Source organism: Nerophis lumbriciformis, linkage group LG20 (assembly GCF_033978685.3).
Source record: "Nerophis lumbriciformis linkage group LG20, RoL_Nlum_v2.1, whole genome shotgun sequence".
Classification (NCBI taxonomy): Eukaryota; Metazoa; Chordata; class Actinopteri; order Syngnathiformes; family Syngnathidae; genus Nerophis; species Nerophis lumbriciformis.
The window spans coordinates 31,630,906-31,643,611 of record NC_084567.2 but is presented as its reverse complement, the minus strand read 5'-3'; the positions used below and the strand labels follow the sequence as shown (position 1 = coordinate 31,643,611).

The following is a 12,706-nucleotide window of genomic DNA, read 5'->3' as shown; positions in this document are numbered from 1 at the left end:
AGCGGAACAATAATCTGATTTTGATTTTAATTTCATTTGAAATCCTTTCCCCCCCACACACAGATACAGAGCTTTCAAGTATTTAAACCACTGTACAAGGATAGAAAAGGTCCACATCCACAGCACACATACAAAATAGTTGTAACAAATTTTTTTTTTCCTTTCCGTTAAATAAGTTTGAAATTTAACCCCAATTATAGCAAAAAAGATTTCATGTCAAATGTATACAATCTTATTTACAGAGAACATTTCATCAGAAAGTGCATTGAATAAAATCCTGATTGACAATCAAGTCTCTGAGATGACAGCTTAAAATGTACAAGGTTTACAAATGCTGAAAAGGTGGTGACTGAAATCGCCAAAAACACTAAAGTGGCAGAAAAAAATGAACAAGTTGACTAGCTCTAGCAGAAATGAAGACATGATTTGAATAAACAACTGAGCCTCCAGGGTTGAAAGATGTAATCAAATTGTAAAACCTGCCCAGCAGACTTATCAAGTGAGGAGGATGAAGCCTCTATCCATCCGACCAAAAAAAACCTCCAAAAGCTGTGAACAAAAGATCAAACTGGAGGAACTAACTGACATCTACTGCAAACAATACTGACAACCCCCTTTAAGTCAGCAGCAGTGCAAGAGAGATGGGCAATTACCAGAAGCTCAAAAACAAGATTGGGAGAAAAAAAATCCAAGTATTTACATAATAAATAACATTTCTTTCGGTTACTTTCACCACAGATAATACATAATGCACTTCATGGTGCGTATGGTTGTTGTGAGAGCCAGGCGGCTGGTTGGACAACCATCGGCATGGGAACAAGGAGGCGCCATGTGCTGCCATGAGCTACCATTAACAAAAAGGAAAAAAAAAAAAAAAAAAAACACCAAGAAGGTCACGATAAATCATCTTCTGTGCTCACTATTGAAATCTGAAGAAAGGGAGACAGAGAGACAAATAATTAAAAACCATACCATGCACCAAATAAACTACAATATGCAATTTAATGACATCCTTTTACATTCTTAAAGGGGAACATTATCACAATTTCAGAAGGGTTAAAACCATTAAAAATCAGTTCCCAGTGGCTTATTTTATTTCTCGAAGTTTTTTTCAAAATTTTACCCATCACGCAATATCCCTAAAAAAAGCTTCAAAGTGCCTGATTTTAACCATCGTTATAAACACCCGTCCATTTTCCTGTGAAGTCACATAGTGATGCCAACTCAAACAAACATGGCGCATAGAACAGCAAGCTATAGCGACATTAGCTCGGATTCAGACTCGGATTTCAGCGGCTTAAGCGATTCAACAGATTACGCATGTATTGAAACGGATGGTTGTAGTGTGGAGGCAGGTAGCGAAAACGAAATTGAAGAAGAAACCGAAGCTATTGAGCCATATCGGTTTGAACCGTATGCAAGCGAAACCGACGAAAACGACACGACAGCCAGCGACACGGGAGAAAGCGAGGATGAATTCGGCGATCGCCTTCTAACCAACGATTGGTATGTGTTTGTTTGGCATTAAAGGAAACTAACAACTATGAACTAGGTTTACAGCATATGAAATACATTTGGCAATAACATGCACTTTGAGAGTTACCCCCTTAAAAAAAAAAAGACAACCTATATTTTTTAATGGCATATTTATTTTAACAGAAAAATAAAGGTTATACGTAATGGTTTATTATTGCATGGATACTGTATAATTTACGAGTGTGCTTATAGTTCAAACCCTGACCGAGTCATACCAAAGACTATAAAGATGGGACCAATTACCTCCCTGCTTGGCACTCAGCATCAAGGGTTGGAATTGGGGGTTAAATCACCAACAATGATTCCTGGGGGCGTCCACCGCTGCTGCCCACTACTCCCCTCACCTCCCAGGGGGTGATCAAGGATGATGGGTCAAATGCAGGGAATAATTTTGCCACACCTAGTGTGTGTGACAATCATTGGTACTTTAACTTTATAAAGAGGAATTACTTTTTTTTTTGCGACAAATCCGTCACTCAGTTCTACAGTATGTGAGGAAAAAATTACCATGCTGTGTGTGAATGACGTCTAAGCACAGTTGCCTTATGGTCATGGCAGTTATATTTGTGTAAACATTTGTTGATGCTAACAAAAAGACAACTTTGTGTTGTCTTGTTTATAGGAGTCTTGTGTCAGCAACTGTGAGGGTGACAGAAGTTCATGTCCCATCTTGGATATTGCACCGGAAGAGGGTTAATCTGCTTAATCTGTGTACAGGAGTGTGTTTGTGTGTGTGTGTGTGAGCTCAGAGGATGGCCAACAATACAATTATGGGGGATTACGGAAGACTGCATACTCCAGATGAGATCTCAATCTCCGCTGTGATGAAGTTATTTAAATAGTCGGTACAAACACTCTACAATACCGTTGCATCCCTAAAAAATAGTGCAGATACCACAGTATTGCAGTTTCAAAAACTTCAATTATGTGACGTATTACCCAAAACTTAAGTATTTTCAGACCAGCCAATGCAAAAGTGCCAGACAAAAACTAAAGTACATCTCCCCAAGTCTGCGCAGAATATGTTGATAGGTGATCTCTCTCGATTTGCCAGCCCAGCTGATTAAATGGTAAACGGGTTATACCTGTATAGCGCTTTTCTACCTTCAAGGTACTCAAAGCGCTTTGACACTATTTCCACATTCACCCATACATTCACAAACTGATGGCGGGAGCTGCCACGCAAGGCGTTAACCATGACCCATCAGGAGCAAGGGTGAAGTGTCTTGCTCAAGGACACAATGGACGTGACTAGGTTGGTAGAAGTTGGGGATCGAACCAGGAACCCTCAGGTTGCTGGCACGGCCACTCTCCCAACGCCGTCCCGCACACTTGTGTATGTTGCCACGACTCGCTGTATTAGCGACACTATAACTTGTACAAACATTCCTTTTTTAAATAAACTGTTCAAGAACAAGTAAGTCCAAAGCGTTTGTCTTTAATGTTACGCGTCTCTTCTAGACTAGACCGCGACACGGGAACTGACTAACAGACAAACAAACCTAGTGAAAACAAAACCTATTTGGCAGAAGTAATAAAAACATGCTCCTTAAGTCTTTAATTGTGATGAGACAAAGATGCCACGGCGGACCTTTATTACAGCGAAAGAGAAGGCACTACCTGGAGAAAAGCCGCTGACGGGTTGCCTCAAACTGCTAGTTTGTGCTAACGCTGCTCGTTTACAACTCTGAAACCCCCAGAGTGTTCAACAATGCCATATTCCCAGACAAGGTACAATTTCTTTTTTTTTTTCTTCTTCTAAGCGCACAAACAAGACTTCTGTGTGTGTTCAGTGTTGACATTTTAGCTTGCTCTAATGTGTTTGAATAAAAGATTGTTGAGCTATTACCCCCTTATGTTTCTTTGATATATTGTATATAAAGTATATATACTGTATACCCCACGACCCCGAGAGGAACAAGCAGTAGAAAATGGATGGAAATTACAGTCTTTAAAGTGTGCAGTTTTTTACTAAAATAGTGAGTTAGAGGCTAGAATCAATTATTCATGTTTGCATTGATTCTTGTGGGGAACTCAGACTATACGAACGTTTCGGTTGGCGAACCATGTTGAATAACCAATTAAGTTTGTAGATCGAGGTTCCACTGCATTTCCATTAATAATAGTAACATTGAGTTAACTTTTCTGAGAAGTAGCATTTTCCAAAATTAAACATGTGCACTGCTCCTCAATAAGTAAAAGTTTAATGACATTAAACTGAACATTGTCTTACACTTGTTACACAAGTTAAAAAACACTCAAATGGAAGTTTTTTTTAAATATTTGCTTGTAACATTGGATGTGCCTGCACTATTCTTTGCACTTAAAAATACATGTTAGTATAGTAATAAATGTGATTAAAATATTTGAACATTATGTGTGTTCATCCTAAACATTCCTGCCACTGACAATTCCACAATATCGCCTTAATACCATGATAAAGACGTACCATGACATTTTTTTATTGTTACATCCCTACCATTTACTCCATTTAGCAAAGGATCTGCTTTCATAAAAGACAACTTGAGCATGGCGGTTGAGCGCATGTTCTGGGATGTGATTGCTGAACATGGTTTACCCACTAAAGGTTTTTACTCACCGCTGGGTATGTGTGCCCCACATTTGTGCTGTGCCGTGTGATATCTATGTTGAGGTCTTCTTCTGTGGTCTTCAGGTAGACTGGGTTGTCAAAGTTCATGCTTTTTTGGTTCTTTAGCTGCCAGTTTCTCCACATTAAATAGCCACCTGCCGCCGCCATGGCAAACAGCACTGAAGGACAAATCAACCAGTATGAGGTTAGAAATAAACCCACTCTTGGCTTTGACATCTACATTGCCCTTAGTATCATACCAAACAGGGACATACACAAACTGACATACGTATTCTATAATGTTTCTCCTCATTAGGATTGTGAGCTGGAGCCTATCCCAGCTGACTTTGGGCAAAAGGCAGAGTACACTCTGGACTGGTCACCAGCAGGCCACACAGTGGATGTCTGAGCACTTACAGACCAAAGATGATCATATTAAATTATTGATATCATAGGGGCATGTCAGTACATGTATGTCATCTTTTTTCTCCCAGTAGAGGACAGGAAGTGCAACTGTGAACAAATATGAAACAATACCAGTCTTTGGCTAGTAGGAGTCAAGAATAGAAAGTGTTTCCACACAGCGCAATTTCCCATTCTCATAGGATTATTAAAAAAAAAAGAAAAAAGTAGATTAAGTAAATGATGACTTACACACAGGTACTATGGCCCAAGCTGCCGCAGAACCTCTGGTTGTGGAGTTTACCTGGATTGATGTACTCACATCGGCTTCTGGAAGAATAGAATTAAATAAATAGTTGCAGAAAAAGAAACCAATAAAATAAAGTGATTTTGTAATGACAATCTCATGAACCTTGAGAAAGCAGCAATTTATTTGATCCTTGGCCTAATTTGGCAATATTTTAGCAGAGCACACACAAAGATAACATGCTTGTTTAGCTGCTACTAAAATTATCCAGTCACCACAGATTATTTCACAATTGAAAACATGAACGTCATAGTAAATAAACCCACATTTCCATTGCTTAATGCTGTGCTCATTCATGTCGATGGGGCTTTAATGTTTAGGGGACTTGCTGTAACGAAATGAAGACACTGCGCTGGCAGTGAGGAAACACTTTAAATGGCGGTCAGTTTGTTACGCTCAGACGGCATTTAAAAATATAGAATTTTATTACATGTATTTATAACCACATTATGAAAAAGTTTAACGATACAATTCAAGAAAGGATAACCTAACCAAATAATTTAATTGGGCACCCATTACATTTCCAAGGAACCCACAAATTGCTACCTCATTCTCAAGACAGAATATTATCACATTTTTGTTATTGGAAACTTATTTGATCCCATTTTACATAGTAAATAAATGCAATCAAAAGTCTGCTTACAATGAGCCTATGGGAGTCACTATTTTGCCTATAAAAGCCCTTCAAACATCCAAACACCTCAATTAAGACTTTACAAACATGACGCAAACATATTTAATGTAGTAACACGTACATTTATAATAAGATCAAGCATACTCGGGGCATTCATTTAAACAATGCATCACGTTTTTTTCTTTAACATTGATTACTCACACAGACCTGAGAGACAACATAAAACATTTATTGCACAATGTCTGCTGTCATTTGAACGCCGGTTGATAGCATATTGTTATATTCCCGTTTAGATGAATGACTCAAAATCCTTGCAAAAAAAGGTGGAACCAAGCGTCTTTTCGTGTTTGCCATTTCTGGGTCTAAATTGGCTGTCAAAGTCTACCTACTTTTTGGATTATGTCCTCATCCTACTATCAAGGTGAGGCATGAGGCATTTATGATCTATAATTAACTTCCACGAGCTCTGGCACGAGAAAGCAGCTCACCAGCCGATGTAAACACAAGCTAGTGATCATGGCACCGCTATAGTTTGTCTGCGTTAGCGCTTATAATATTGGTTAATATTCAAGTCAAAAAATGTAAATTGGATGGTTATTTATTGGGTTGTATGGGCTGAATAGAGGACCTCCCATCAGCTCTATTGTAAGCTGACTTATTTATGAGTTAGAATGCATTAAACAAAAAATATATTTTGTCTTTCATAATGGATTGTGAAGGATAGACAAAATTCCCCAAAAAGTTAAATCCCCTTTAAACAGCATCGATATGTGTTGATAAAGAAGCTGCCTCAAAAAAGGTGCACAAACCCAAGTTAACTGATAAGTTATATCGGTGTTGATAGCAGTAAGTTATTTGTATCGTTATGAAGAATATTGGGCATCGCTAACAGTTAAAATAAAAAGGGAAAACCGAGACACAAAATACCCACTTGCCAGACCCAGCCACCCCAAACTAAAACCTGCGTGGGTTTTGGTTTGAAGTGAAAATAGGATATCAGGAAAAAAGAAAGCAGCAAACAAGGTTAAATCATGTATAAATTAAGAGGAACAAGAGCAAAGAACAGCTGGCACAAATTACTTAAAAATTTATAGGTCTACAAAAATAAACTGTTTTTCTAAAAGCAGTCAAAGTTAAACAGCCAGAAGGCACAACTATTAAAAGCAAGATTTAAAACGAGTCACTGGCTGCAAGCTCAGTAAGGAAAATGAGCAGGCAACATATTTGACCAGGGGAGGGCAGTATTAGAGCTTTCCCATCTTTCAAAGGAGTTTTAGTAAAAAGGGTCTGTTGCAAAGAGTCAAGGGTTAGTTTTTGAAAACAAACAAAAAAAAAACTGGGAAAAATGTACATGTAATTGTATGCGCCAAAACAGTTTATTTAAAAAAAAAAAAAAAAAAAAAAAAGACCAGGTAAAAGGAACAAAAAACACTAAGGCAATTGGTTCAAAGACAATCTTAAAAAAACTAAAGGTTTCTTTTAAAGAGGAAATGCACTTTTAACGATCATTCACAACCCTTTCGTAAGACAACACATTTTTACTTAAATGCATTCTAACTCGTAAAAAAACGTTGGCAAAAGTCAGCTAACAATGGAGTCACTATTCCACCTATAATGCGCTCTAAAAAAATCCAGAAACCTCCAAGGTTTTATATACATGCTGTAGGTAGAAATGTGATAAGAGTAATAGGAACATTAAGAATATGTAATATTTAGGTACTTTGCTCATTTTAAGCATCGGCTCTATGTACTCAGACTCATCACAACATTCACTTTTTCTTTCAACAATACGGACTATTACTAAGGGCAGACTTTTTGGGAGACAATCATAACACTTGGGGCCTGATTTACTAAGATCTAAATATTACACACTAAACAGCATGTGTAAGCTATAAAAATAGTGTGCACTCTAATTCGTTGTGCTGCGTATGATCTACAAAGACTGTGTGCAGTATTTTGTACCGCTGAAGGTGAATGGGAGGGAGGCTGCACTATTGCGCTCAATATGCAAAAAAAAAAATGCATATTTCAAAAGCTTGCTGAATTGACCATGTGTCTAATATTTTAGAATCCAAACAATGTACACGTAGGACGGTGGATTCCCTGTCCATCGTGTATGTGCAGCACCAGCACTTCTCTCACAGCCGTGTGAATAACTGTCAGTTTGCACGTCCTTTTCAAACACGCTAAATATTGTGCTGCATAATATATTTGCATTTTTCTCCTCCCAGTATTGTGGACGTTTTGATGATCAGCATATATTGTGCATACTAATGAAGCCAAGACGCAATATGGATTACCTGCCTTATTCTGCTCACCTAACAAACGCAATCCACTTTGCACACGTTTAGTAGATCAGCTTTGCATGTGCAATCAGGTTTGCACGAGTATTGGTTCATGCAACCCTTAAGTAAATCATGCCCTTACAGTACAAAGTCTTCTCTCACTCAGATGCTCATATCTTCTGATTTAGATGAATTACTCAATCCTCAAAATAAAAAAGGTCTTTGACATCTCCGGGTTTAGTCAAAGTTGACCAACTTCTCAGTTTAAGCACACATCCAATCTACGATCCATGTGAGAGGCTTGATATATAATCTCGAATTAACTTTCCCCAGCTCAGAGGCGAGAGCAGCTAACAATGTCAATCTAGCAGCATAAACTAGTTACTTCTCTGATCAATACGCAGCTAAATGTAGGTCCCGGAACATTAGCGCTTATAACATCTCCAATACTTTAATAGTCAGGTGACAAAATGTAAATTAAGTATTGTTGGCACTTTTTGGATGTTTTTTTAGTCGGTTTTATGGGCGCACTAGATGCAATTACTTTTATTTAAGAGTTAGAATGCATTAAAAAAAAAAGAAAAGAAAAAAAGACGTGTTCTTGTCCCGAAGGATTACGCATGATAGACACGTTTCCAAAAAAGTGCTGTTCCCCTTTAAGAGTATGCATAGTTCTGTTAAAGTTTCAGGCACAACCTTGAAATAAATAGCATTGCTTATCACCTTCTGTGACTAAGATTAGAGCCAATCCAACCTTCAACACAATGCTTCACAGTTCCATTTGGTGCAGCTGCAAAGGCTGAACAAATAGGATACATTTGTTTGGTAGATGTTTAGCAAAGAGCATAAAAGCATTTGGCTGGAACCCAACTTGGAGAGATGGTGAAAAGCCTCCCCATTTTCCACTTAACCTCCTCTTGGCTTACCCCTTACCTCTTTGTTTTGCCTGTTCATGTCAACCAATTTAAAGTACCAAATTCAAAGACCAGTGTGTTCACTCACACGAGTGCAGTGGTACTGAGAGTTGCAGTGTTCCAGTATAGGAGACAATATGCCCACAATTCATTTGCTAGGTTTCCTTCTGTCTCACTAGAGTACAGTTAAATCATCTGTTTCGCAATTCTTGGGAATAAATGGTCACTGCTTGTGGTGGTAAAGTGACCACCCGTGATAGTAATGCTGGGAACAGAACATCAAAATTGTGCCATTAATTACAGTGTTAACACTTTCCTATCCCCATTTCTAATCGAAACCCCCTACCCAGTTTTCTCCATCTGGCGACCGACCGACAAAATGTGGTTATGAATGGCGCTATATAAATATAATGGTCCTGACTTTAGTCAAAAATAATGGTGAAATAAAATCTTAATACGGTTTTCAGCTCCCATTAAAAAACTGAATATATTATTGGCTTTGTTTCTTTTTCATCCAACAATGTGTCAAATCAATGCATTTCATGTTACAAACCTCTATAACCAGAGGCTTGAAAGTAAATCACACACTACAACTCTAAGGGAGAATACCATTGTATGACAGACAGAATTTAACTTGAATTGACCACAAAAATCTATAATAATTTATGGTACTGTTCACACTCAATACATCTCAACAGAATGCTAAAATCACATTTAAGAAGGCCAAAATTAAGACAGGACCACTTCAGTTTCTATTCCAGTGTCAGAATACAAATTAGAAAAATGGTATGAATACTCAACAATGGCAAGAACTACAGAGCTTTACCCTTTACGGAATATAACCACAGCTTTGCAAGCAATGGTATTACATTAAACCATGAATATACAAACAATGAGTCTCTTTAGGACTTACCAGGCTTGCAACGTAGGCCGTCGGCAGTGAGTTCCTGCCCTTCTGGACAAAGGCATGTATATTTGGGGGAGTGTTTGTTGATTTGTGGTGCAGGCAGACACATAAAACTACATCCTCCGTTTTCACCTCTCTCTGCACACCAGTTAGTTCCTTCAAAAACAAAAAGTAGGCTTTAGACAAACATGTAAATGGAGAGAAATATGCCTTTTTATGCAATCAAGTTTACAATTTTGAATAATTTAACAAAAATAGATTTGGATTTGAAAGACAATTTAAAAAAACCAATGTTAGTTCTGTTTACAAAACAAAAAAAACATTTTGTTTTAGTCTCTTTTTGGCTGTGAACCAACTTCAATCTTGCCAGCAGGGTCTCCTCTACTCAATAAAAAGGCTTCTAATATTGTTCAGTCTTAAATGCTGGTGTGACTACAGTCTACTTCCGCCCAAATGAGATTAGGGGCCGTACTATGAAGCAGGATTTTTGCAGTACTAGAAGCTGGTTGCGTTTTAGCAGAATACATAGCCAAGGTAACTGCGTTAGAGCTACTGGTATGCTTTGGAATTAAATACATTCAAAGGCTACTATGCAACTTTGATTTTCTAACAGCTTTCATACCTGCATTTAACCACCAACTGTTTTCAATAACATAATTTTGTAGTCTTCATTTAATGTAATAGATTGGTCTTTACAAGTGAGTTAAACTGATGTGTTGGTCATCTGTTGCCAACCCTGCTCCTTTTGTAAACGCGCTCTGGGCAAGACTAGAAAATCCGAACTTGACAAATCAAGTTATTTGTAGTAGTTCATCTTACATATTTAATGATTGACTTGGTAAAACAAAGATCCTGAACTACTTAAAATATAATTGTCCTACAAGTCAAGCCAATCTAGAAAGGGTAAAATAAGTCAGTCATAAGTGATAGGCAATACACTCCACACTTCCATGTTTGGCACGTTTTAGCTGCTTGATGTCTGAATGATTACAAAACTTTAAGTCGTCAAAGAAAGAAACAAAGAAGTCAAACTTTCACTCTGAATAGTCAATGTTTAATTGTTTATAATTTATATTGCATTGTCATCAGGGTCTAATGTGGAGGGATGGGGGGTGTTAAAGTTGAGTCGTTCAGTCTGCTATAGCTTGCTTTAATCAATGCAAACCGAAGTGTTTTTTTGGTACAAATGACTGTTACAATCAACGCTCTGCTGTCTGGCGAAAAAAGTGTCGTAATCTGTGTATTCGTACATGCATGTCTGAGTATGTGAGCGCACGCACATCCATATGACAGCATGTTGGCGATTTGTACAGATTACCTTCAAAAATTTGTTTTTACTGCATGTTGTACTGTATTCTCACGTTTGGCAAACTTCTTCATACTTAATGAAATTATGTAGACGTTAGCATTGTGTTCGCCAATTACATGTAAAAACAGCTGTGTTAACGTGATCACAGAGACAGCACACAGTTGTAATAAATAAAAAAACTGGTTAGTGTAGTGATTTTTAAATTTAGATGCTTCTTTAATATAACGATTTAGCCCCTGCAGTTGGCTTTCAGCCCAATGCAGCCCCCAAGTAATTGGAAAACCCTGTTCTCGACTGCCCGCAAAATTTAAGTTAAATCACAACCAAAAATTAGGGTACACAAACACAATTTAAGGAAATGCAACCAAAACTTAAAAAAAAACTTCAGGAAACAAAAATTGCATTGTATCATGATTAGGGCTGTCAAAGTCATCGCAATAACAACTATAAATTTCAATAACGGCACACATTTTGTAAATGGTTGATTAATGCAAACACTTCCTTTTTGACCCTCGGGCCGTGCCATGCCGTAACCGGGGGAACTTCACTGCAGTTCAGTTGCTAATGAGCCACAAGCGTGCAGAAATGGACAAGGAATGTGACTGCTTCAGTAAGTACGATGACAAAAGCTTAACAGAAATGATAGACAATCGGCAGGAAGTCAAAAGGAGACTTTTCGCAAAGAGTCGAGCCGACATCAAAACCTGTCAAGACATTTTCTCAAACATCCGGCTTCAAAATAGGAGCGCTACGCTATACATCCAGGTAACTACGTTTAGGGTTTCTTTTTAATGTACGGGCTTCATATTAGCCACCACACTTAAATATAATGTATTGTAGAGTCCAGAAGAAAAAGTCTGATGCTCTTTGTAGCTTTTATTGCAAATTCATGCTAACAACTGTCCCAATTTCAACAAGTATTTCCTCGGTTCAAACCGATGGACTCCGTGCTTTACTCCTGGACACACTTGTTCATTCTCCGTCGACACGGTGTGTTCACAGACCATGTGTGAAATGACCACCATAACACACATACACATTAACACAAGCCATACGCAAAGGGTTGTCTGGAGCGAAGGGTGCATGTCCGCGCTGTGGACATTTTTTTTATATATTCGAGGTATACCCGCGAACAGCTATCTTCACAATGACACTGGCAGCTTTTAATGAGAGAAAGGCTGCCAGCAACTTGAAGCAAGTGTGACTAGGCTCTCTGCAATTCGCTTTTCGTCACGGACATGGTACGACAGAATCTTAACAGTTTCAAAACACGAGTACAGTCTCAATAATACCAAAAATAGATGCTCGATTTGTTGCCAATCATTTTTATTACAGAAAAAGTGACTAAAGGATTGGAGAAATCTCTGATAAAAACAAAAACATTTCTTAAAGTAACCCTAACCCCCAATAAGCAGCAACAATTGTAAAAATAGAACACAATTATGTAAGAAAAATATATGTTAATACTATACTTAACAGATTTGTTTTAAAAAAGTATTCACTTTTGCCTTCTTAAATATATGCATCATAGCAAATCATGCGATGACATATTGACCACACCCCCCCACAGGTATTTTGGCAATTTAGGGGAACCTTAAAATAAAAATGTCTTACACTACGATTATGCATGGTCAGGTTTTGCAATGTTATTCAGATTTTTGCACCTTAAAGAAATGCTAGTACACCCGTTTAGGAATATGGGGTGAGGTAGGTTTTTCTGGCTGGCTGAAATATTGTGTAAATCATTTTACATGTTTGGTCGAGTCCTCAATTACAATGATTAGCAGGCTCAATATTACATTTTATTAAACCAATAGAGAAT

At 37.8% G+C, this 12,706-nt stretch overlaps 1 protein-coding gene across 1 annotated transcript in view; it reads right to left on the bottom strand.

Annotated features, from left to right (window-relative positions):
* Nucleotides 1-8: 8 nt before the first annotated feature.
* Nucleotides 9-12,706, bottom strand: part of vldlr (very low density lipoprotein receptor) — a 49,314-nt gene continuing 36,616 nt past the window's right edge. Inside the window, exons 16-19 of the mRNA XM_061980805.2 lie at nt 9,582-9,731; nt 4,781-4,858; nt 4,136-4,305; nt 9-929 (exon numbers count right to left, since the gene is read on the bottom strand). Coding sequence (XP_061836789.2) covers nt 894-929; nt 4,136-4,305; nt 4,781-4,858; nt 9,582-9,731 — 434 coding nt within the window. The 3' untranslated portion in view covers nt 9-893. The remainder of the gene's footprint in view (nt 930-4,135; nt 4,306-4,780; nt 4,859-9,581; nt 9,732-12,706) is intronic.